General features: G+C 43.0%; 1 protein-coding gene across 1 annotated transcript in view; it reads right to left on the bottom strand.

Moving 5' to 3' along the window:
• Positions 1-3,229: 3,229 nt before the first annotated feature.
• The window catches only part of rerg (RAS-like, estrogen-regulated, growth inhibitor), a 65,254-nt gene continuing 41,412 nt past the window's right edge, over positions 3,230-27,071 (bottom strand). The window contains exons 3-5 of the mRNA XM_068004775.1: positions 25,098-25,154; positions 14,719-14,792; positions 3,230-8,692 (exon numbers count right to left, since the gene is read on the bottom strand). Of these exons, the coding sequence (XP_067860876.1) occupies positions 8,285-8,692; positions 14,719-14,792; positions 25,098-25,154 (539 nt within the window). The 3' untranslated portion in view covers positions 3,230-8,284. The remainder of the gene's footprint in view (positions 8,693-14,718; positions 14,793-25,097; positions 25,155-27,071) is intronic.

Here is a 27,071-nt window from a genome sequence, read left to right as displayed (position 1 = left end):
TCCTAAGGCTTCTTTCAATGGCCCTTTACATTCTTCAATGGTCCTCTGGCTCGGCTCCTAAAATAGCTAAAAAAAAAGCTTTTACCATTGCTGCCGCAATTGTCTACCATCTTCTTCTTCATTATTGTCCTTTAATCTATAACAGTATTTTTGCTTGAGTCTAATTTCCCCTTCTATATATCCAGTTAGCTAGTTTGGTTTGGTTTTGCCATGTGCCCTTTGTTTTAGCCCTTAAGGCATGCATGGCTTCTTTTAACTTTAAAATGGTTTTAAAGTTTGCTCATTTCACCTCAGCATTAGTTTCCCTGCCTAATAGGGTTGCCAAAATGACTTTTCCAAATCTTTAGCCCTTTTTATGAAATTACCCCTCCTAAAATCAGGAACCAGTATTAAATTTTGTAAGAAATCTTACAACACCAGGTTATAGTCCAACAATTTTATTTTAAAATCACAAGCTTTCGGAGATTATCTCCTTCATCAGGTGAGTGAGTGAAAGGTTCTCAAATCGCATATCTTATATTAGGCTGGGACACCATCACACCAATCAAAGGTGTCGTTGGTGTTCAGACAGGTTAGCCACGGAAAACAGTAGGTCCCAGTATGCTGAATACACATTGTGTCAAATTACACAGACAGAGAGAAAGAGACCCGAAAGGCAGAGAGAGAGAGAGAGAGAGAGAATATTAAAAACAGATAACAGATAACAGTTATCTGTTTTTAATATTCTCTCTCTCTCTCTCTGCCTTTCGGGTCTCTTTCTCTCTGTCTGTGTAATTTGACACAATGTGTATTCAGCATACTGGAACCTACTGTTTTCCGTGGCTAACCTGTCTGAACACCAACGACACCTTTGATTGGTGTGATGGTGTCCCAGCCTGATAGAAGATATGCGATTTGAGAACCTTTCACTCACTCACCTGACGAAGGAGATAATCTCCGAAAGCTTGTGATTTTAAAATAAAATTGTTGGACTATAACCTGGTGTTGTAAGATTCCTTACATTTGTCCACCCCAGTCCATCATTGGCATCTCCACATCATGGCTATTAAATTTTGAGTAGCCTTTGCTTGGCTAATAAGATTAAATCTAATTCTATTGTGATCACTGTTGCCCAGGTGTTCCCCCTACTTGGATAGACGATACAGTACTGGGGTCACTGCTAAAAACTAGATCAAGAATTTGTCTACCCCTAGTCACAGCTCTCATATGCTGTGTTATAAAGCAATCATTAATTGTGTCTATAACATTTTCAGCTAAACCGCCTTCTACACTAGATGGTTCACTATTTTTGCTTGGAAAATTGAAATTCCCTGTAATATATACATCACCCAGTCTGGATGCTTTAACAATTTGTAACCAAAGTGTCTTGTCACCAAGATACTATCCACATTCATTTTACATAGGGCACTTATGCAGCAAAAATTAAGCACTTCTGTCTAAGAATTAACATGATCTGGAAGGGGCTAAAAATCATCATCACTCACAGAAAAATGTTTTCATCTCATTTTTTACAATTGTTTTAACAATTAGTCATTTTATCAAGGAGGGGCCAAGCCTTTCAATTCCAATTTGCATGCTTTGTTTAAATATATGCTTGATTGGCAACTCTTTTGAATTTCAGTTCTGCTTGGGATCTGTTATTTTTTGAAGGTGCTTATCAGCCTGCCTTTTTCAAATCAGTGAATCTGTCTTAAGTCTTTGAAGAGAGATCATCAGGCCAGAGAATACACAAACAATGAGAAACAAACAGGAACCATTATGTAGGAAATATTACTTATGTCATAGTTTTGCGCAGCAGTCACAAAATATTTATTGTTTTTAGCTGTTTAAAGAGCTAGTTGCACTTAATAACTACTATAAAAATGCTGCAATACTGCTAGTGTCTTCATGTTCACTTAATGTTTAATTAAATTGTTTAGGCCTAAGTCACAGTCTAGTATAGTGTTATTCTACCACCTTCTGAAAACTGAGAGGAGATAAAACCAATAGCTGAAATAAACTGAATAGGGGTCTCTGCTTGTTCCCTGGGCACACTATGAATTTCTGGGTAAGTGAAAACACTCTCTGGGACTTGGGGATCTAGGGATCGCCTTTGAAAGTACCCTGAAACATTACAGGCAAAAATATCTGGAGCACAAAAAGAGTAAAGAAACCCCCAAAATATAATGGCATACACCCAGCAGAGAAAGAAGACTTCCAACTCATCCTCCTGAGCTGGGTTTACACCTAAATCCTAAGGGAAACAGCAGAATGGTAACCTACTGCATCACCCAGTTCATAATATCGCAGTTGCTGGTAACTTTCCATAGTGTGGGGAGTTTGTATCATGGTGAGATCTGTTGGCAGCAATGGATACTGCCATTGTCCATTTTGTGAGTTTTTCTGATCACCTTATCAATGAAGATCTTATTCCTACATCAACAACTTCACTCGTAGACAGTATCAAAGCAGTTTTGTCGTGAGTCAGTAGTAGTTTTGAAAGTAATCAACTGAATTCTGTAGAATGAAAGGGAGGGTAGAAAAATTATCTCACGGGGCCCTGGACTGAGATCATATTGCAAATGTATAGCAAATTTGACCCGACACACCTACTACAAATTCCATTTTATAAATCACACCAGATTATAAGGAGCACGTTACTTTAATGGTTACCACTTCAGTGAAACCGCCATTATGTTGCACCTTTTCTATATATAGGGTATAAAACCTACATTAAGGTGCAACGTATGCACAGATTTCAGTGAATCGAAGTGAAAGTATTCTATGGGATTTGATCTTACCAGGACTCTGGTCTATTTCTGACCAATGTACAACTGTAAGAATAAAGTAACCTCAGCACAGTTCATATAATCTGCCTGCAAAAACTGTAGGGTTCAATTCAAGACATCTGCGTTGTCTGTTCTTTGATGCCATTATCTGGTGCACTGGGGACAGAAATGGGCTTCACTGGTAGCAGAAGGGAAACTCAGCTACTAATATCTCCAACGTAATGAAAAAAAGCTTTTGTGCTCATCCACAGCCTAAACAATCAGTATTGCTGTGATGTGTCATAGATATAGAGATGTGAAAAGCATAAATAAATGTCCTCAGCCTGCCCTGTGTGTAACAGCCCTGCAAAGTGCAGACACCTCCTCTCCTATCAGCTCCAATACATACTTGTCAAGTTGGGACATATCAGGATGCAGAAATGTGTGCACATTGATGCAATTAATCAAACAATCCAAAGAAGAACAAAGATTTCAGGATTTATTTTACATGGCAAAGCAAGTTACAACAGCAAAGTGACAGTAAATATATGAGGAGACATTTTTTGCACATTTGCTCAGTTTTTTTTTTAACACTTAACATACTCTGGAGTCATCAGTTAATTGTACGTGAGGACAGTTTAAGGAGTTACCTACAGAAAGAGAAATCAACTCCATAACAAAACATCTCAAATATATCAGGGTCTAACACAAACATCTCTCATTTTTAATGTATTAACTTGGAGATTTGTGGCATTTAACAAGTGAATTATCCTTGTACTACATTTAATTAATTTGTTCCTTTTTTTTAAGATTACAACTGAAATCATTAGAACATTTATTTTAAAAAAACAAGCAACATATTTACTTCTCATGGAATAAAAACATAAATGGATAACAAATTGTACAGAATATGAAAGCCTTTCTACATTTTTAAAGGATGTTTGGTACTTTAATAACTGATTAACAGATCAAATGTATTTAATTAATAGCTTAACAAATCACAACATCAATTAACCATTTACAGTGCCTAAAAATGGCATCCTGCTATTGATTGTACAAAGTGCTGTGTAAACAACCAACAGGAGGTAGCCAACCTTGGATTTAATATTAAAAACCACTGACTAAATGAAAAGGACCGACAGGTTTTCCAAGCAAAGCATCGATTGCATTTATCAGCAATCTCTATGCTAAATGGGCAGCAGTACAACAAGATCCAATTAAACTGCATAGTATTCAAATAGATCCAATTTGATTTGGACAATTTAAAACAGCACATATATATATTTACAATTTAAAAGTCTCTCATCACTTCAAACATATACCGGTGTTATATCAATGTATATTGAAGACTTTTTCCCTTTCTTCCCCTGCCCTGATGGTGTTAACTCCATGCTGGGGGGAAGGTACTGTTCCATGGGAGGCTGTAGCCCTCCAGTACTTTGACCAACTGTCCACTATTCATGTTCAGGACAATGAGTTGTTGGCAGTCAGCTTGACCACGGGAGGATTCACAGGCAAACACAATCCTGTCCTCACCATGCGCAAACATGTGCACTTCCAGCAGGGATCGGTGGATAGTAATTGGGAATGGGAACCAAAGCCAGTTTTTCTCCTCCCTAACCCAGCAGGTGCTGAGGCTAACTACACTGGCCCTACTGTCACCCTGGCTGAGATCAGTTAACTCAGCACCAACTGGGAATGGATTCTAGGATTAACCTGATCTGTAGACTCAAAACCAAAAGCAAAATACTGTGGATGCTGGAAATCTGAAGTAAAAACAGAAAATGCTGGAAATACTCAGCAAGTAGGGCAGCATCTGTGGAGAAAGAAACAGAGTTAACGTTTTAGGTCAATGACCCTTTGTCAGAATCGGAAGAAGTTGAAGATTTAACAGTTTTTAAAGCAAATACAGAGCCAGGGAAAGGCAAGGGGGCAGGGGGTATGCAGGGGAGGGGAGGAATGAGCAAAAGGGAAGGTCTGTGATAGGGTGGAGGGCAGGAGTGATTAAATGACAAAAGTGATGATGGTGCAAGGCAAAGGAGGGTGGTAATGGGACAGGTAAAAGAACAAAACTTGGGTCTGGAGGAGCTGTAAATGGCAACATCAGAACCATTACCAGCACCTGCTATTTGAAAAAATGGGAGCAGTGGTTATGATCTGAAGTTATTGAAATCAATGTCGAGTCCGGAAGATTGTAAAGTGCCTGAACGAAAGATGAGGTGCTGTTTCTCGAGCTTACGTTGAGTTTCATTGGAACCGTGTAAGAGGCTGAGGACAGAGAGGGAGTGGGACGGGGAATTAAAATGGCAAGGGACCGGCAAGTCAGTATCAAGCTTGCGGATTGAATGGGGGTGTTCAGCAAGCAATCACCCAATCTGCGTTTTGTCTCCCCAGTGTAGAGGAGGTCGCATTGTATGCAGTGGATACAGTATACTAACTTGAAAAAAGTACATATAAATCGTTGTTTCACCTGGAAGGAGTGTTTGGAGCCCTCGACGGTGGGGAGGAGGTGAAAGGGCAGGTGTTGCATCTCCTGTGCTCACACGGGAAGGTGCCGTGGGGAGGAGAGCGGGTGTTGGGGGTGATGGAAGAGTGGACCAGGGTGTCGCGGGGGGAGCGGTCCCTTCGGAATGCTGAAAGGGGAGGAGGTGAAGATGTGTTTGGTGGTGGGATTGCACTGGAGGTGGTGGAAATGGCGGAGGATGATACGTTGAATGTGGAGGCTGGTGGGGTGGAAGGTGAGGACGAGGGGGACACTATCATGGTTCTGGGAGGGGAGGGAAGGGAAGGGGTGAGGGCAGAAGTTCGGGAAATAGGATGGACACGGTCGAGGGCCCTGTCAACTACAGTGGAGGGGAATCCTCGGTTGAGGAAAAAGGAAGACATATCGGAAGCATTGGTGTGGAAGGTGGTATCGCCGGAACAGATGCGATGGAGAGGGAGAAATTGGGAGAAGGGAACAGAATCCTTACAGGAAGTGGGGTTTGAGGAAGTGTAATCAAGGTATCTGTGGGAGTCGGTGAGCTTATAGTAAATATTGGTTGACAGCCTATCCCCAGAACTGGAGATAGAGAAGTCGAGGAAGGGAAGGGAAGAGTTGAAGATTGACCATGTGAAGGCGAGGGCAGGGTGGAAATTGGAAGCAAAGTTGATGAAATTTTCCAGTTCAGGGCGAGAGCAGGAAACTGCACCGATACAGTCATCAATGTACTGGAAAAAGAGGTCAGGGAGGGGGCCGTGAGTAGGACTGGAACAAGGAGTGTTCCACATATCCCACAAAAAGGCAGGCATAGCTGGGACCCATACAGATTCCCATAGTGACACCTTTTATTTGGAAGAAGTGAGTGGAGTCAAAGGAGAAGTTGTTCAACGTAAGAACAAGTTCAGTCAGGCGGAGGAGGAGGGTGGTGGTGGATGGGGAGTGGTTGACCTCCGTTCAAGGAAGAAGCGGAGGGACCGCGGGCCGTACTGGTGGGGGATGGAGGTGCAGAGGGACTGGACGTCCGTGGTGAAAAGGAGACGGTTAGGGCCTGGGAACTGGAAACTTTTAAAGTAGCGGAAGGTGTCGGAAGAGTCGCGGATGTTGGTCGGAAGAGACTGGACAAGGGGAGAGAAAATAGAGTCGGGATAGGAAGAAATAAGTTCCATGGGGAAAGAACAGGCTGAGACGATGTGTCTCCCAGGGCTGTCCTGTTTGTGGGTCTTGGGAAGGAGGTAGAAACGGGCTCTGTGGGGTTGGGGGACTGAGGTTGGAGACCATGGGGGAATTTCTCCAGAGGAGATGAGATCAGTGACGCTTTGGGAAACTATGGCTTGATGTTTGGCGGTGGGGTCATGGTCCAGGGGGAGGTAGGAGGAGGTGTCGGAGAGTTGGCATTCAGCCTCCACAAGGTAGGGGTCTGTTCGCCACACAACAACAGTGCCACCCTTGCCAGCAGGTTTAATGACAATGTCAGGGTTGGACCTGAGAGAACAGAATGCTGCAAGTTCAGAGGGAGGGAGGTTAGAGTGAGAGGAGTAGGGCAGTTGAGACGGCTGATGTCACGCTGGCAGTTCACAATGAAAAGATCAAGAGGGAGGGGTCCAGATGAAACGAGAATTCTGAAGACGGGAGAAAGGGTCCACTGTGCGGGGGGAAGATTCCTGGCCAAAGAAGTGAGCGCGAAGGCGATGGAGACGGAAGAAGAGCTCAGCATCGTGTTGAGCTCGAAATTCATTGAGGTGGGGGAGTAAGGGGATGAAGCTGAGGCCTTTGCTGAGGACTGATCGTTCGGGGTCACTGAGGGGAAGGGGAAGAAGGATCAGGATGGGTGTTGGTATCTAAGATTTATTGAAACTTGCGGTCCTTGACACCTGAAAGGAAGAAAAAAAGTTTTTTATTAAACCGCCGGATGAGGCAAAGGATGAAATGGAGCTATGGACCAGGATAACTCTGAAATAGAGTGAGTCGGTGCTGCTGGAGAGAGAGGTCGAGAGCGTACATGTGGCAGCGTGTGGCGGTGACCGTGGATCTCAGGAAGTGGCGAGAGCAGTGGTTCGAGGAACGCTGAATATCATGCAGATATCTGTAATCACGGGTGGATCCGAAACATGAAGGGTGGGATTTAAGTTGGAATCCACTTGGAATAAGTGGAAGCCGGAGACAGTTGTTAAGGAAAGAGATGTGGCTGTGAAAGCGAGTTTTAGTAGAAACCTGATCAAACACAAGAAGGGAAACAGAAAGCAATGAAGGTGAACAAGGTAAAAAAAGACAAACGGAAATCCCGTCGGCGAGAAGAGCAGAACTTCTTCAAGGTGGGACATTCCTGGGAGAGAAGTGGTCGTTAATTAAACACCAAATCAAAAGCAAAATACTGTGGATGCTGGAAATCTGAAATAAAACCAGAAAATGCTGGAAACACTCAGCAAGTCAGGCAGCATCTGTGGAGAAAGAAACAGAGTTAACGTTTCCAGTCGATGACCTTTCGTCAGAACTGGAAGAAGTTGAAGATTAAACAGTTTTTCAGCAAGTACAGAGCCAGGGATCTGTAGACTATTTACTACCATTAGCAGCTGAGCCACTGTGGCAGGACACTGAAGATCTTGATCTGCTGGAAAGTAAGTTTGTTATCCGCAGACCAATATCCTGTGCATTGTACCCGCTCAAACATTTAGTTTGAATGGAACTGGAACTTTTGATAAACTTAAAAATGAATATACCTGAAGAACCTGAAGTCATTACGTTTTCACACTTTAACCCATTTCACCCTAAAATTAATTTAGTATTTGGGTGTGGAAGGGAGTTAAAAATTAGTCTTATTGACCTTTACACAGTGAGGGTTCTCAGCCCCGGTACACACCCTGAAGTGTGGCACCTAATGCTATAGAACACCATTAGTATCTGTCAGATGGCTGCTGGGTTTTGTCCATTTGACAGATTTTAAGCTACTTAGAGTCAGAAAGCTAACACCCTTGACTGCTTATTTTCTATTTTGCGTGATACGATTCTACTTTTATTTCAGTTTTTAATAACTCCCCACCCCCAACCCCCCACATATTTAACTGCTAATCTTGGTCAACATTTTGTTGATGGCCTGCTTGACATGGGTTGTGGAGCTTCTCCGTCTTGTCTTCCCTTGGATCATTTTGCGCCGCCTCACCTCCCTGCACAGTTCGTAGAACGCTTCGTTTATGTTGCCTTCTCCGGTGCAAGCTGAACACTCGTAAAAAGCGCAGGCCATTTCGGTAGCCATCTTCTCCCCCTCCTCTGTGGTGACTTGCCTGGAGTGGTCCAGATCTGCTTTGTTACCCACGAGAATCAGGGTCACGTTTTTCGGCTTTTTAATTTCGTCCAGAAAGTTCTTCAGTGAAATCACTTCCTCGAAGCTAATTCTGTCGGTGATGTCATAAACTAAGACAAAACCCTCTGCCCAACGCATGTGGCTTTCCCTCTGAATGGCGTCCTCCTGAAAGATAATGTCACATTACATACCATTCATATTTAAGGAAACCTAGAAGATTACTAATCAGTTTTCACGTATAAGAAATAACTTGCATTTATACAACGTCTTTCATGACCCTCTCAAAGCGCTTTACAGCCAATGGAGTACTTTTTTGAAGTGTAGTGACTGCTGTAATGTAGGAAACACAGCAGCCAATTTGCACACAGCAAGATCCCACAAACAGCAATGTGATAATGACCAGATAATCTGTTTTAGGTATTGGCTAAGGGATGAATATTGGCCGAGGGATAAATATTGACCGGGACACCGGGGAGAATGCCCATGCTCTTCTTCGAAATACTGCCATGGGGTCTTTTACATCCACCTGAGAGGGCAGACAGGGCCTTGGTTTAATGTCTCACCCGAAAGACAGCACCTCTAACAGTGCAGCACTCCCTCAGTACTGCAATGAGTACTCAGTTAGGCTGGATTACGTGCTCAAGTTTCTGGAGTGGGACTTGAACCCACGACCTTCAGAGGCGAGAGTGCTACCAACTGAACCACAGACTAATATCAAAAGTGCTCAACTAATAATCACATCCTAATCTGCATAAAGTACATTTTGCCAGTTGAACTTTAAGGATTAGTGGTTAATCTGTACCAGTAGCCAAAATAGGGCAAGAGTAAACCTTACTTCAGTCTTCCGTTGGTTAGATACTCTTATATTGTCCCATCCTCCTCTTTAGGTCCTCACAAATCATTCAATTGCCCAACTGAGAAGGTGACACACCTTGCCAATGCTCATCTGGAGCTGCCACCCAGGGAGCAAGAGCAGTCAGCCTGTCAAACCTGAAGGTGTGATTTTGCACTTCCCTCAGGAGCTTTCAATTTATTTGAAAAATATTAAGATTAGCTACCTCATTGGATGGTCATCTTTTTTCAAATGATCGAATCCCTCACGTACCATGGGAACGTATCCAATCTCGATTGATTCTGGGGAATCACAATTTTTTTTGTCCTGGCGTCATCAGGAACTCACCTCAATAGAACTCGTGCGGCTGCCCTGAATAAAAGCTCAGGACCACATGATGATTTTTTGATCTAAAACCTAACCCCAATCCGCCAATGAACCCACTTCTGGTTTTAATGGAGGCGGGACAAGGGACAGGCGACCAACCTACTCTCAGGAGGCGGGTCGGTCACTGAAAGCTTTCAAGGAGGCTGAGGGCCTCCATTTTTACAGCTTTTTTATTTTTAACCCCTGGGGACTGGGATTCCTAGACCTTCTGCTTGACGCCACCCAAGAGGTGGCGAGAAGGCCCAAAACAGTAGATAAGTGCATTTATAGCACTGCTCGTGGGCCCGGAGGAGCAGGAGTGCTTCCCCCAGGCCCAACAAGCCTACCTGCAGCGACTCCTCCAAGATCTCCGACCCCCCCCAACAATCTCCGAACTCCCCGATGACTCCCGACCCCAATGACCCCCAACCCCGATCCCCGATAACTCCCGACCCCGGCCTCCCCAATGACCCCCAATCCTGACCCCCCCGGGACTCCCGACCCCGCGACCCCCGACCCCATCTAACACTTACCTTCTCACATCCTCTTCCTTCCTCTTCTCCCGTCTGACTGATGGCCAGCCTGTCGGGCGAGAAACCGACAAAAAAAAATAAAAGACGTTCTTACGTCAAAATCGTAAGGACGTCCGGGAAACCCATACTTCCGGGTTTCCCGTCAGGAATCCCCCCCCAACCTGCCCTCTTCCCTGCTCTGTGTTAAAATTTAGGCCTTGGAGAGGAGCGGATTTCACACCCAAAACAGGCACTTTTGCGAGATTAGTTACAAAGACTCGTGTCTTGAAGTTATAGCAATGAGGAGCCAACCCCCATTGAGGTCACAGACTAAGAATCAACTAGAAAAGAAACAGATTAAGACACTAAGCACTTAAAAGAGTACTCCTCTCTCCTAAAAAGGCTCTATCTCTGGAACCCAAATAAAAGTGACTCTGGGAGCTTAAGAGAATCTTCTCAAAACTGGGGGATAGCTATTGTTCAGGCCACATTGGATGTGGGCTTATTGGCATCAGAACAAAAAAACAAAGAGGCAATAAAGATTGGACACGTTCCTGTGGTGTATGAGGCATGCCTGAATATTGAAGAATGTTCTTTATTCAGTCTAGTTCACTGTTTATGCTTTTTTAACAATCGTCATTAAAATTATATTTACGATGCAGACAGAATTTGAATACTTTCCAAGTTCAAAGTCTCTCAGGTTTTAAGGATTCAGGTCATTGTTTTTTTTCAGCCAAAAAACAAAAATTATAACAAGATTGAAGTATTTTGTTTTATTCTGCAGTGTGCTTTTCTTTTTACAATTTTAAGATTATGTGGCCAAACTGGATTTTGAAAGCTGGAAAGGAAATTCAATAATGAACAGCTTCATTTTATATTTTGACTATGTATTTTGTCCATTCTCACAATATTACACAGATAACAAGTTCACACAGCCATGGTTCTGAATATAGATGCTTTGACCAGTAAAATGAGATTTCTCCTGCGGCTGATCGTCAGATTAAATAGATCCTACATGACTGTCTCAATACAGTGCTATTACTATACAGTGTATATTGCTGCAAATGATTCAAGCATGTCCTGCATGGCAAGTAAGCAACGTTAACATCACTGCAAAAATATCAGCTTGGCTCAGTCCGTGCTCACTTTCCCCTTTGGTTTAGAAAGGTGTGAGTACCAGCCCCATGATCTGAACATACAATCTAGGCTGACTCTTTAGTAAGGTACTGAGGGAGTGCTGAGTTGTCAGAGATGCCATTTTTCAGATAAGGCCTCGTCTGTCTGCTGCGGTTCACATGGATGCAAAAGATCCCACGATACTTTTCAAAGAAGAGCAGGGAGTTTGTCCTGGTCAACATTCCTCCCTTAACCACCACCACCAAAATAGATTAGCTTTTGACCAACTGTTTGTGCTACCTTGATGTTCATAAATTAGTTGCTGTGTTTGCCTACATCCCAATCGATATTGGATGAGGACAGGAAACGAGCTTGGCTGTGATGGCCCCACAATCGAATATCCCGCTGACATGCGGTAATTTTCGCGGTACGCCCTTGGTGGTGAGGAAACTTCCCCATCACCAGCACATACCCGAAAATCACGGACGCATTGATTTCAACGGACGGATAATGGCAAGCAGCGCGCCCGCTACTTTCCAATATGAGCTGGCGATGGGCAAGGTTCCTCACCGCCAGTGTGTACTCGGTCAATTTAGGCTTCACTGTCTTGAGCTCGGAAGTGAAAATGGCTCTTTGGTCAAGGTACCAGGGCTAACTGATGCCCACTGACTCTTTACCCAGCGGGAGTCAGCATCTTCAGGAGTGAAGGAAAGTGAAAGAAGAAACTTTTATATGTTACTTGAAAAGAATGTTAATGTTACATGTGTTCAAACCAACATAAAAATGCCCATGTATAAGAATGCATAGGGACTGAAATTCCACTGTATTGGGCATGTTAGTTGACAAACTCATATACAGTTCTCACATGATATTTTAATTAAGTTCTTAACCAGTTCAAGATAATCAGGATCCAGATCTCCTTTAAAGTAGCGCACACAAGAATTTAACACCAGCAATGAAACTGAGCTCTGTGGAATTTTAACTCCAAAAGAAAATTAATATTTAAACATCACCAATGTAATTACAATTGGAGAGGAGGTGAGAAAATTGGAACATGTTGTATGATTGCGATTCAATTCCTGCATAAAGAAGAGGAGATCAAGGTAGGGCTTTATTGAGCAGAGCAGTGACACAGTGCATCATAGATACAAGGTGGAGCATCAGTTCATGCCTGCGATTCCCTACATGGTGAGTTCCTCATCTCAGCCACTACGTCATAGGATCAGAGAGAGGGAAAATCAGAGGGAGAGTCACCTCAGGCTGCCCCAAGAGGTGGGTTTTAGAGAACGGTTGAGGTTCTTGGAGCTGTTGTCTCACCAGGGAAGGTGCATGATTTGGGGAAATATCAAAAAGAAAAAGAAGAGAAAAGGCAAAATAACTTCCCAAAAAATGGTGCAGACAGTGATTAAAATTTAACAGCAGTTCTCACAAAAAATGTGAACATAACAAAGATGTACAATGATGTCACTAGGAGGAAGTACAGTTTATGACAATGATTGCCATTTACATCCAATAAAGCACTTGAGAAATAGTAAGAATGTGCAGTTATTCAACAGCATTTGTGAGAGAATATTTAAGCAAATGTCTAGCTCTGCTCTGCATTTCTGAGCTTTCCAGCTTTTGAAAGTGTGTGTTCCAAGCTCTGGGTGTCCACCCACACAAAATGACAATACTTCGAAGATACTCAAATGTTAAGAATGAGACTTTTCTGACTCTTAACTGAAGGAACCATCACTGCATTAATAGAAATAGCCTTGAAGTTATTGAGCGCACAAATGCCTCCTTGCTCACTGTGTGACTGGCTCTGTGCGCCAAGATTACAGTATAGTGCAGTAAATAAACAATGTGTATTTGATAAGGGCTGATAAAGCTCCCATACTTTATAGGGAAATAATCACTCTCCAGGCAGGACAATAATGAATGCTGGTAATTCATGTGATGAGAGGGAGAGAGATTAGAAAACTAAACAAGAGTGAGTGTAATCCTCATTAACAGTACGTAGGTGTGTTCTCATTAATGGTGAGTAAAATGCCATCTACAGAGGAACCTGCTACTTTTCCTGAGGGTCAGTGCACTTCCAAAAAAGAATACTTCTCTTAAGGAACATAGGGATGAAACTCTGCACTAGGAGGCATCACAAAGACCACCTAATCCCACCTCCGTAATATCGTCCATTTCTAACCTTGCCTCAGCTAATCTTCTGCTGAAACCTTCATCCATGCTTTTGTTACATCCAGACTCGACTATTCCAATGTGCCCCTGACCGACGTCCTATCTTCCATCTTACGTACACTTGGGCTCATCCAAAACTCCGCTGTACCTATCCTAACCTGCACCGAGACCTGCTTGCCCATCATCCCTGGACTCACTGACCTACTTTGGCTCCCGATCCATCAATGCCTCAAATTTAAAATTCTCATCCTTGTGTTCAAATCCCTCCATGGCCTCACCCCTCCCTATCTCGGTAACCTCCTCCAGCCCAAGAACTCTGCATTCCACCAACTCTGGTCTCTTACACATTCCCCACTTCCTTCGCCATACTATTGGCAGCCATGCTTTCCGTCTTCTGTATCCTAAGCTCTGGAATTCCCTCCCCATACCTCTCTGCCTCTCTCTCCTCCTTTAAGACTCTCCTTAAAACCTACTCTTTGACCAAGCTTTTTAATTACCCCTCCTAATAGCTCCGTCTTTGGTCGGTGTCAATTTTTGTCTTGTTATGCTTCTGTTAAGAGCCTTGGGACTTTTTCCTACGTTAAAGGTGCTATATGAATGCATGTTGTTGTTGTTGTTGTTGTTGTTGTTGTTGTGCAAATCAGAAATTTGGGTGCATGCATACAATTTGCCATTCATAAGTATATAACAAGCATGCAAAGTTCTGCTTCAGGAGCACTAAAGACAAAAATTCACTCTGAAGAGAAAGAAGCTCACTAATTCATGAAAAGAATGAATCTGGTCAGGCAGTTCTGCATGTCTTAAAGGGGCCTCATCTTCAAACCTGTGTATATACTTCAAATATCTGACCATCTCTATACACACAGACCTGTTCCATCTGTGTGTACGTGCACATGCGTGTGCCTGTGTGTGTAGAACTAGCATCCCTACATTACCAAATTTCAATTTGTGAAGCTCATTTTAGAATTGGATTAAGAAAATATGCCATTTTCAAACAAATATCATTTATTATATTTCCTTCTAATTGGCATATCACAATAGTTTCATAGTTCCCATACCTTTTCCTGGTGCATTTTTAAGTGTGCATGTGGAAAGGATAAAGTACAAGAGAAAATTATCACGAAAGTAAATAAATGATGCACAATGAAAAGTCTGATGACTATCTCGGAGAGTGGAATGTGCCACTAACTCACCTGGCCAGCTGTATCTAAGATTTCCATAGAAACGGCTTCATCATCAATGGTTGCTTGGTGGCGATAGGTCGACTCTGGCAATTTATATTCAAAAATAATTTTGGTTAGTGCTGGTGTCCACATCACATCAGCTTTGGAGAATTTTAAGTTTAACAACACATATAAACTGATCTCAAATCCACTCAGTTAGTATTTCTCAATAATTGTAAGAAAAGATACCGTGACCACTTAAAGAGGCACTGTCCCAATATTAAGGATTTCCGAGACTAACCAAATTCCCCAAACAGCCAGCAGTGAAAACCTTTGCATAAAAGGTTGGGGCTGTGGGAGTCTTTAAAATGTAATTGCAAAAGGAATTAAGATTCTGAAAACCTTATTTAGTTTGGTATCGAAATGTGCTATTTATGAGAAGATTTTTTTTAAATCGCAGGAAGTAAGTGGCTACAAGATTTGTGGAGTGTTACAAAGGGCCCTTCAGTGCCCCCTTACATTATGCACTGTGCACCAACGAGAGTTACAAAAATAAGTCACGGAGACACATTGGCGGTAATTTTAACCTAACACGCTGGGCGGGAAACCTACGGGATCGGGTGGAACGCCGGTTTTATACCCCACCCGATATCACTCTCCACTGATTTAATAGAGAGTAAAATCGGGTGGGGTTTTTTTTTCTCATAGCCCAGGACTGTTTCACTGTGTTTTGTCAACTTCAGAATCCACTTTGGTTCTCTTGTACTTCACTTCATACACTCAGCACTCTCAGCCGTACGTCTATTAGGTGTGACTGGAGGAATCATTAGGCTGAAGGACAATAACCCCAGCGCACCTGGTGGCGAGTTATAATGATGACAGAGCTTTTCTGGAAACATGTCCCTTTTTTCATACTGATTGCACTTATTGGTACTTGTCCTCTCCGCCTGTTAGCCCAGTTTTGGTTTTAGTTAGATTTTCTTACTCTGGATGGTGAATTCGCCCTGAATTCCATTCTACGCTCCAGCATGAAAACTCACTCAGAGCATTGGGTATGGAGGTCAGTGTGTTGATTCATGCTTCTCCAGATTTCAATTACTGGAAAATCATGAACAATACACATCAGCTGCACTGACCTTCTTGCCCCCTCTCCAATCTGCATTCCCATCAGGCGAGGCTCCGCATCGGGGAGGACTGCCTCGCTGAAATTACCCTCATGACCTTATAACTGAATGATAAATGGCAACTTTCAGAAGTTCCCAATGGCTACTTGAAGTACAGCGTCAGGCAGCCTCTGACAGTATTCTGCACGTCACTGTGGAGGATTTGGATTCTCTGAGGACACTTACACAAAGATTTTATGCCGTTCTTTCTCCCTGTCGCTGGCTTGCTGAGACCTGTGTCAATTCTTATCTGAGCTGATTCTACTTGCTCACAGAATTCATTTAACCATTTCCCTTTGCAGGTCCCAGTAACAAAGCTTTTCTTTAATTGGCCTTCTTGACAAATGTTTAGTAGTGTTAAGTGTGGGAATACAGAGGAGGTGAAGTTCGAAGGGTTGTGTTACTTTGCATTTCATTTCACTTCACACTCATTTTCTTTGCAAAGTTAACGAGTTCTCTAGCAGATAATTGATGAATGCCAACAGACGCAAAAATACCAGTGAACGAGAATATATCTCCATGAGATATATTGTAAATATTGTACAATCCAAGAACTAAAACAGCTTTTACTGTGCTGCAATACTTGAAGAAAATTTATGGCATAACATTAACTGAAGATAACAAGGTTCAGTGCAAACTCAAAGAAAAAGTCTAAATTATATTTCTCCTATAAACTCTGTCTTGAAAAAGAAGTAAAATTGTTTAAAGAAGTTATTCTTTTGTTCTTTAAATGGCATCAGCAACTTACATTTATACAGTGTCTTTAATGTAAAAAAAAAATCCCCAATAGGCGTATGGAATGTGGCTGCTGAGCCCCATAGGGGAGATTAAGAGGGGGGCGACCAAAAAGCTTGGTCAAAGATATGAGTCTTGAGGAGGTTTTTAAAGGAGGAGAGAGTGGTGGAGAGGGGGAGAAATTTAGGAACGGAGTTCCAAAGAGTAGCTCCTAAACATAATTGTACAACAATTAGGACTTGTCTGTCCCTGAACAAAATGTCGAAACTTTGGTGGGAACTACCTTCATCTTCTGTCAATGTCCATCTTTAATTATTAAGTGACACCCATGTTTGTCTTTGGTTATTCAAACAGGCTCACAGAACAGCAATGAAGCAATCTGAAAAACCTGGCTGTGTTCAATCTGCCTTCATTCCCAAATTGCCACATGCCGAGGCGTAAAGTTAAATTTATGACATCCTGAAGACATTTTCTTATAGATTAAAGGGTAGATTTCATAAAATTCACACTCCTGGCATGAGGCTTTGTGCTGGCGACACGTATCAAAAAGTGGGGTGTGGAGGTCAGCACACTTGACAGGGGTCCTTGTCCATTAATTTTAATTGATAGAAAATACTACAGGGGTCACTGACCTTGGCGCCCAGTGCACAGAGCTCTGCGCTGGGTCTATGAATATGTAAATTTATCCTTATACTACAGAATCATAGAAATTACAGCACAGGAGGCCCATCGTGCCTGTGCTGGTGCTAGCTTTTCATCCGCAGCCATCTATATATTTCTTTAGCCTGGTATAATGAAGTAAAATAAAGGAGAGATATCTTATAAAGGGCATTTATGGGTACTCCCACTTCAATTCTATCCCTTTGCACAGCACTGCTGGGGAGATGGCAGGAAAGTAAAATTATATAAAGAAAGAAATGCATTTGTACAGCACATTTCAAGATCCCACAAACAGCAATGAAATAAATGACCTGATAATCTGTTTTAGTGATGTTGGTTCGGGGATAAATATTGGCCAGGGCTCCCCTGCTCTTTGATTAGTATCATAGTATCTTTTTCATCCACCTGAGAGGGAAGACGGGGCCTCGGTTTAATGTCTCATCCAAATGACAGTACCTCTGAAATTGCACTATTCCCTTAGTGCTGCACTGAAGTGTCAATCTTAATTATGTGCTCAAGTCTCTGAAATGGGACTTGAACCCACGACCTTCTGACTCAGAGACAAGAGTGCTACACTGAGCCAAGGCTGACACCTATAGTTTGCAGCATCGCATGGAATGTCATTCAACACAACCCCTCCCCCACCTCCCACCAATCAGGTCACATTCACAAAGGTATAGTTATCTTACAGTAAAAGGAAAAAATTGGGGCAAACTAGTTGCTTAGCCATTGACAATTTACCTCCGGGGTTCGCATCCAGCCAAGGATGATAGGATAAAAGTCTCCCTTGTCTGCTGGCTGCAAGTGTCCCGCCTACAGCATAGAACTCCCCCTAATTTCAGCACTAATTAGCAATTTCATTCACATGGATGGTTATTCTGGGAAATGGAAAAAAAGTGGGAAAATTGCCACACTGGTGATGTAAGGGGAGGATGCTTTTAAGAGGTTGGGGGTTCAAGCACATTGTTAGGTCGGAGTAAAAGGAGCTTTACTCTACATTTACTCTTACAGTGTACTATTCCTGACCTGGGAGGCCTTGATGCTGACACTTACATCGAGCTACTTCGAGTCTACAGCACAGAAACACGCCATTCAGCCCAACTGGTCTATACTGGCGTTTATGCTCCACACGAGCCTTCTCCCTCCCTACTTCGTCTACCCATATCAGCATTTCCTTCTATTCCTTTCTCTCTCATGCACTTATCCAGCTTCCCCTTAAATGTATCTATGCGATTTGCCTCAACTACTCCTTGTGGTAACACGTTCCACATTCTCATCACTCTTTGGGTAAAGAGGTTTCTCCTGAATTCCTTATTGGATTTATTAGCGACCATCTTATATTTATGACCTCTAGTTTTGGACTCCCCACAAGTGGAAACATTTTCTCTACGTCTACCCTATCAAACCCTTTCATTATCTTAAAGTCCTCAATCAGATCACCTCTCAGCCTTCTCTTTTCTAAAGAAAAGAGCCCCAGCCTGTTCAGCCTTTCCTGATAAGTGTATCCGCTCAGTTCTGTTATCATCCTTGTGAATCTTTTTTGCACCTTCTCCAATGCCACTATATTCTTTTTATAATAAGGAGACCAGAAATGTGCACAGTACTCCAAGTGTGGCCTAACCAAGGTTCTATACAAGTTTAGCATAAGTTCTCTGCTTTTCAATTCTATCCCTCTAGAAATAAACCCCAGTGCTTAGTTTGCCTTTTTTATGGCCTTATTAACCTGCATTGCAACTTTTAGTGATTTGTGTATCTGTACCCCGAGATCCCTTTGCTCCTCTGCCCCATTTAGACTCTTATTATCCAAGCAGTATGTGGCCTCCTTATTCTTCCTACCAAAATGCACCACCTCACACTTATCTATATTGAAATTCATTTGCCAACTACACACCCATTCTGCAAGTTTATTAATGTCTTCTTGCATTTTGATGCATTCTTCCTTTGTATTAACTACATCCCCAATTTGGTGTCGTCCGCAAATTTTGAAATTGTACTTCCGATTCCCGAGTCCAAATCGTTTATGTAAATTGTGAACAACAGTGGTCCCAGCACTGATGCCTGTGGAACACTGCTTCCTACCTTTTGCCAGTCTGAGTAGCTACCCTTAACCCCTACTCTGTTTTCTGTTTTGTAGCCAGCTTGCTATCCATTCTGCTACTTGTCCCCTGACACCACATTCTGAGTCTACAATGTGGTACCTTATTGGAGGCGTTTGAAAATCCAAATATATTACATCTACTACATTACCCTTGTCTTCTCTTTCTGTTACTTCTTCAAAGAATTCAAAAAGGTTGACCAAGCATAACTTTCCCTTCTGATATCTGTGCTGACTATTCTTTATTATATTTTTGTTTTCTAGATGTTTTTCTGTTACATCTTTGAGAAAAGGTTCCATTATCTTTCCTACCACTGACGTTAAGCTAATTGGTCTATAGTTCCCTGGACTTGTTCTATCTCCCTTTTTAAATATAGGAATAACATTAGCTGTCTGCCAGTCCTCTAGCACGATTCCCTCTTCTAATGAATTTTTATTATATATGTAATAGTACCTCTGCTATCTCTTCCCTAACTCCTTTTGATATGCACAGATGCAATCCATCCGGACCAGGACCCATCCTCTCTAAGTTTATCTCCCCTCTTTCTATCTTAAATATTTTAATATCTTTTTTGATCTCTTCTTCTAATGTCATGCCCACCTTGTTAGTCTCCCTGATAAATACTGAGTCAAAGTAACTATTCAATATTTCTGCCATTTCGCTGTCATTACCTGTTAGTTCATCTTGTGCATCTCTTAGTGACCCCAACCCTATCCTGATTTTTCTTTTGTTATTTATATATCTTTTTATATTCCCATATAATTTAATTTGCTTTCCTAGTTGTTTCTTGACTTCTTTCTTCACATCTTCGTATTCCCTTTTGTCATCCTCTCCTTTATTGTCTATGTACTTAGAGATGGCTATTTTCTTTTTCAATTTTACCCTTATCTCTTTGGTGCCGGAAATGGAAAGTCTTCCTTTCCCTGACACTGACATACTTCATTCTTGATAGCACACAAAAAAAATGGAGAAAGGAAATGGTAGAAGTCTTTCTTCCACAAACCAGACCTCCCCCCACCCCCCAAACCAGTTGTCTGACTCCATTTCACTGACAGCACATGATACAGAAGAAGGTAGAATATACTGACTGCTACAGCTGTCTTGGTTACAGCCTGGATAGCTATGGAGCTGAATACAGCAGAGGAGTTCTCCCTGGTGTCCTGGCCAACATTTATCCATCAACCAAAAAACAGATTATCTAGTCATTATCACATTGCTGTTTGTGGGACCCTGCTGTGCGCAAATTGGCTGCCACGTTTCCTACAACACTTCAAAAGTACTTAATTGGCTCTAAAGCGCTTTGGGACATTCTGAGGTCGTGAAAGGCGTTCTATGAATGCAAATCCTTCTTTCATTTGAGGTTTAACTAAATTGCAAAAAAAAACTTCAAAAGCCTGTGTGTATGGAGAACATAAATTCAAAACTATAATATTAATCAGGATAGCTTCTTTAAATAGGTTTACCATCTTCTTCACATTTTGGAGTGTATAATTTATTTTAATTAGGGCCAGATTCAACCTCCTTTCATCCCTACATAATTTAATTGCACCACTGCAGAACACATATCCAAATGTTTCAAAAACCAATAACCCTGCCAGAAAAGTAATTTATGTACCAGCAAGACAAACCAAAGTGTAAACAGATTTAACAAAGGAAGCTCTTTCACCCTGCCTCAATCTTCCAGCATTTAAAAATAATACCAGTTTCAAGCATCATGCAATTCACCAAAATGCTCCCCATTGACTGATGCTAGCAATACTTTCAATGCAAATGCATGGGGTTTATACCAACATTGGATCAAACATTGTCCATTCACCTCTGGATAGGGGGTTTCATGGGCTGAAAGTCCCTTCCCTCTGCTGCCTGCAAGGGAACCCAGTGAAATGAATGCGGAAAATCTCAAAACCAATTCCCCAAGTGGGTATGAGTAACTGGCACTAAATGGAGAATCTCACTCCAAAAGGCCACTGGATGACCACTGTGTGAAATGGAAATTCCCAGTCACACTGTTGGAAAGAGGAACATTATGGAACAAGCCACCAAACAAGGTGACCCACTATACTCTCAAAAAGCTCACCCTTCTGCATAGCCCCAGAGTTAGTTTCTCTGTTCAGGAGGGAATTTTCCACTTCGAGGCTGTCACTTCAGTGCAGCACTGAGGGAGTGATGTGGTATCAGAGGTGCCATCCTCCAGATGAGACATTAAATCACGGCCCCATTCTTCTGGTTGAGGTAGATGTTGAAGACTCCACTGCATTATTCAAAGAAAAGTAAGGAATTCTCCCTCTGTCCTAGCCAACGTTCCTCCCTCAATCAACCTTACCAAAAATAGTTCATTCATTTCTTTCTCCATAGATGCTGCCTGACTTGCTGAGTATTTCTAGCATTTTCTGTTTTTATTTCATTCATTTCATTGCTGTTTATGGGATCTTGCTCTGGGCAAAATGGCTGCTGCATTCACCTAAATAGCAACAGTTACTGCACTTTAAAGTAAATCATTGTATGTAAAACCCATTGGGACAACAACAACTTGCATTTATATAGCGCCTTTAACATAGTAAAATGTTCCAAGGCGCTTCACAGGAGTGTTATCAAACAAAATTTGACACCGCGACACATAAGAAGGTATTAGGACAGGTGACCAAAAGCTTGGTCAAAGAGGTAGGTTTTAAGGGGCGTCTTAAAGGAGGAGACAGAGGCAGATAGGGGGACAGGTTTAGGGAGGGAATTCCAGAGCTTAGTGCCTAGGCAGCTGAAGGCATGGCTGCCAATGGTGGAGCGATTAAAATCGGGGATGCGCAAGAGGCAAGAATTGGAGAAGCGCAGAGATCTAGGAGGGTTGTAGGGCTAGAGGAGGTTACAGAGACAGGGAGGGGTGAGGCCATGGAGGGATTTGAAAACAAGGATGAGAATTTTAAAATTGAGGTGTTCCTGAACCAGGAACCAATGTAGGTCAGTGAGCACAGGGGTGATGGGAGAACGGGACTTGGTGCGAGTTAGGCTACGGGCAGCAGAGATTTGGATGAGCTCAAGTTTATGGAGGGTGGAAGATGGGAAGCCAGCCAGGAGAGCATTGGAATTTTCGAATCTAGAGGTAACAAAGGCATGGATGAGGGTTTCAGCAGCAGATAAGCTGAGGCAGGGGCGGAGATGGGCAACGTTACAGAGGTGGAAGTAGGCGGTCTTGGTGATCGAGCGAATATGTAGTCGGAAGCTAATCTCAGGGTCGAATAGGACGTCAAGGTTGCAAAGGTCTGGTTCAGCCTCAGACAATGACCAAGGAGAGGATGTATTTGGTGGCTGGGGAACGGAGTTTGTGGTGGGGACCAAAGACAATGGCTTCAGTCTTCCCAATATTTAGTTGGAGGAAATTTTTGCTCATCCAGTACCGGACAAGTAGTGTGACAAATCAGAGACGGTGGAGAGGTCGAGCAAGGTGGTGGTGAGGTAGAGCTGGGTGTCGTCAGCACACATGTGGAATCTGACGTGTTTTCGGATGTGTCGCCGAGGGGCAGCATGTAGATGAAAAATAGGAGAGGGCCATGGATAGATCCATGGGGGGACTCCAAAGGTAATGGTATAGGAGTGGGAAGAGAAGCCACTGCAGGTGATTCTCTGACTATGACAGGATAGATAAGAATGGAACCAGGCGAGGACAGTTCCACTCAGCTGCACAACGGAGGAAAGGAATTGGAGGAGGATGGTGTGTCAAAGCCTGCATATAGGTGGAGAAGGATGAGGAGGGATAGTTTACCACAGTCACAGTCGCATAGGATGTCACTTGCAACTTTGATAAGGGCTGTTTCAGTACTGTGACGGAAACCTGATTGGGGGGATTGAAACACGGAATTGCAGGAAAGATGGGCGTGGATTTGGGAGACGACAACAAGTTCAAGGACTTTGGAGAGGAACGGGAAGTTGGAGATGGGGCAGTAGTTTTCAAGGACAGAGAGGTCAAGGGTGGATTTTTTGAGGAGTGGGGTGATGACGGCAGAATTGTTGAGGAGAGGGAACCAATAATAATATCAGCTAACATGGGGGCCAGGAAGGGAATGGGTGGTCAGCAGTTTGGTATCAATAGGGTCGAGGGAGAAGAAGGTGGGTCTCATGGTCAAGATGAGCTTGGACAGGGCATGAGGGGAGATAGGAGAGAAACTGGAGAAAGGTGCAAACTGATACGGCCTGAGAGAACTGATAAGGCACTATATAAATGCTTGTCTTTTCTTTCCTGCATCTCATGTGCATCTCAGATAATGAGCAGAAAGCCATAACAACCTGCTCTCACCCCAAATTCAGGATAGCACCTCCCATTGTGCTGGTGTGACGTTTAACTTCCCATACCAACGACTCTTGTAACCCTTATAATAAACAAAACATGGCTGACAATCAGTAACAAAGAATAGGGAGTTCTGTCTTGTACCCACTTGAAATTGGGTTAACACTGCCCAAACCGATCTTATGTAGAACCTTTACGGCCTGAGGAGAGAGATATTGCCCCATTCCATCAGCATTGTCTGGATATGAATCCAATTCCAATTATGAAAGGAGAATGTACCTAGTCAGATATTTTCAATGCTGCCAGATTGATTCACCTAACAGAGACATTGGGGGTAATTTTAATGGCGGGAGGTTAAATAACATCTTTTTGGAGTGTGACCGCATCCCGGCTCCAATGCGCCAACTTCCAGGCAGGTTTGTAGGCATGCACACAACAGACACCAGGAAATCCCACCCCTGCTTAAAGCCGGCGGGCCGATACATAAAAGGACAATGTACCTCATTGACATAGTTGAGGTACTTAATTCTTTAATGTGTATTGGAAAACTTAAATGAATACCTTACCTATTCGGGTTTCCCATCGCTTCCGATTCATGTCAGGTGAAAGCAGGCGGAAAGGGCCGGATCCATAAAGTGAGTGCCTTTATTGCACTGCTTGTGGGCCTGGAAGAGCAGGAGTGCTTCATCCACATCCAAATTCACCTGGCTGACAGGACCCCCACTATCAGCCGACCCCCTACGATCCCCGATGCTGGATCCCTCCCCCGATCCCCGTGCTGGACTTCCCCCCGATCTCCAATGCTGGACTTCCCCCCCGATCCCCGATGCTGGACTCCCCCCCGATCCCCAATGCTGGACTTCCCCCCCCGATCCCCGATGCTGGACTCCCCCCTGATCCCCGATGCTGGACTCCCCCCCGATCCCCGATGCTGGACTTCCCCCCCGATCCCCGATGCTGGACTCCCTCCCTGATCCCCGATGCTGGACTCCCCCCTCCCACCCTGGATCCCCAATACTGGACTCCCGATGTCGTCCACATCCCCTCACCTCCCTCCCCCTCCCCCAACCCCCACTCCGATTTTTTCCAGGGCCCAGGATCTCCCTCTCCCTACCATCCCCCTCTCTGATTTGCCGTTCCTTTCCCTCTAGACAGGCAGCCAGCCTGTCAGTCTGGTGCCCGGTGCGTAGAAACCCGGAAGCACAAATACTCACCTTCAGTTGAGTTGCGATCACAGATTGCGACACACTTAATTGGCTTACAGGTTCCCCGCGCGATTATCTACGGACGCGCTGGGTACCCGGCTCAGAGATAAAATTATGCCCATTCTATCATGTGTGATGCAGCAGCACGTTTATTAATTGAGCACTTTCCATACGTCTTTTTCCTACAATCACTTGAATCAGTTTAACCAAGAGATTATCTGTCGGTGTGAACAGAACATTGATAATAATATAGGGGTAATTGACAGTCACTCACCCAGTGTGGGGTCATATTCCCAGATGAACCTCTTGGTCAGAAATCTGACTACAATAGCTGTAAAGAAACAAAAATGAATAAATACCTCTTCAACGATGACTATTACAAATAAGAAATTCAATCACAATATAAATATGGATGGGATGTAACCTACGGTGCCCCCAAACACCCTCCTATTGCCTTTTAAACAATCGCAGGGTTTTTACTCCGCTATCCTACATGAAAGTTAATTCCATGTACTGATTACTCTTTTATGAAGACTTCATGATTATTTAGGGTAAATTGCTTCCCAGTCTACCTCCCTCTAAATCAGCTCGAGTGACAGATCTGACACTTAAACTATTAAATCTGTCATCGTCCCTCAACAATCTAGGAGATGGGATTGGAGACCATGCAGCTGGATTTTATTTAAATTTGCAGATACTTGGTGACAGAATCACAATATTCACAACATTAATTAAGGAATACCGGAAGTGAAATTCATCTTTTAACGAAAAATAGGAGAATGTCTGTTTATCTCTTTAATTAACGACCCACTAAAAAAAACTGTAGGGACAAGCAGCTTTAAAACATGTAATTTCTGCGCTGCAATTTCATTAGTAGGTTATTGATTATAGAGAAATACAGGCATTCTCTGTCCCCAGTCCACTGTTCCTATAAAGGGTCATCTGTGGCACATCATTTCTATGTTGATACAATACTCATTAGTCCATCACTTGTTCACCTGTAGCTTACAGTGGGTTATTTGTTCAAACACTGAATTCAGAGGTTTCTTTTCTGAATGGCTTTCTTTGAAAACTCTGTGGCTCGTTAGTTTTTGGAAGCAATGTATCCTGTCTATAGTTAAATACAAACATGTTTTCGGTAAAATGCAAAGCAAATTAGCAATAGCACATTCACGAACAGGAAACCACTAATTAGTTAATGTATTGCAACAACAGTCGTCATTGCTCTGATCGTAACATAATAACGCAGTAATGTTTGAGCAGGAGGAGACCATTGGTCCATCTTGCACACCTTTCCAAGCCTCCCATCAGTTTCCTTACTGTGATTCTAGGGCTAATGTGCCCGAATCCCATTTACTAACGGGAATTCACCAAGTTTTTTACACAGGAACAGGAGTAGGTCATTCAGCCTCTCGAGCCTGTTCTGCCATTCAGTTAATTATGGCTGCACCTCAACTTCATTTACCCGCCTTTGCTCCACATCCCTTGATACCCTTACCTAACAAAAATCTATCGAGCACACTCTTGAAAATTTCAATTGACCCAACATCCACAGCCTTTTGGGGGAGCGAATTCCTGATTTCCGCTACCCCTTTGTTGGAAAAAGTGCTTCCTGATTTAAATGGCGTTCTAATTTTAAGGTGATGCCTTCTTGCTCTGGTTTCCCCCACCAGAGGAAATACATTCTCTGTATCTATCACAGGGTGTGACTAGTGGAGTCCCGCAGGGATCTGTCTTGGGGCCTCAATTATTCACAATATTTATTAACGACTTAGATGAAGGCATGGAAAGTCTCATATCTAAGTTTGCCGATGACACAAAGATTGGTGGCATTGTAAGCAGTGTAGATGAAAACATAAAATTACAAAGCAATATTGATAGATTAGGTGAATGGGCAAAACTGTGGCAAATGGAATTCAATGTCGACAAATGTGAGGTCATCCACTTTGGATCAAAAAAGGATAGAACAGGGTACTTTCTAAATGGTAAAAAGTTAAAAACAGTGGATGTCCAAAGGGACTTAGGGGTAGAGGTACATAGATCATTGAAGTGTCATGAACAGGTGCAGAAAATAATAAGGCTAATGGAATGCTGGCCTTAATATCTAGAGGACTAGAGTACAAGGGGGCAGAAGTTATGCTGCAGCTATACAAAACCCTGGTTAGATCGTACCTGAAGTACTGTAAGCAGTTCTGGGCACCGCACCTTCGGAGGGACATATTGGCCTTGGAGGGAGTGCAGCGTAGGT

The sequence above is a fragment of the Heptranchias perlo genome, chromosome 24, assembly GCF_035084215.1.
Source record: "Heptranchias perlo isolate sHepPer1 chromosome 24, sHepPer1.hap1, whole genome shotgun sequence".
Classification (NCBI taxonomy): domain Eukaryota; kingdom Metazoa; phylum Chordata; class Chondrichthyes; order Hexanchiformes; family Hexanchidae; genus Heptranchias; species Heptranchias perlo.
Note: the sequence above shows the minus strand (reverse complement) of the source record. Positions and strands in the feature narration are given on the sequence as shown.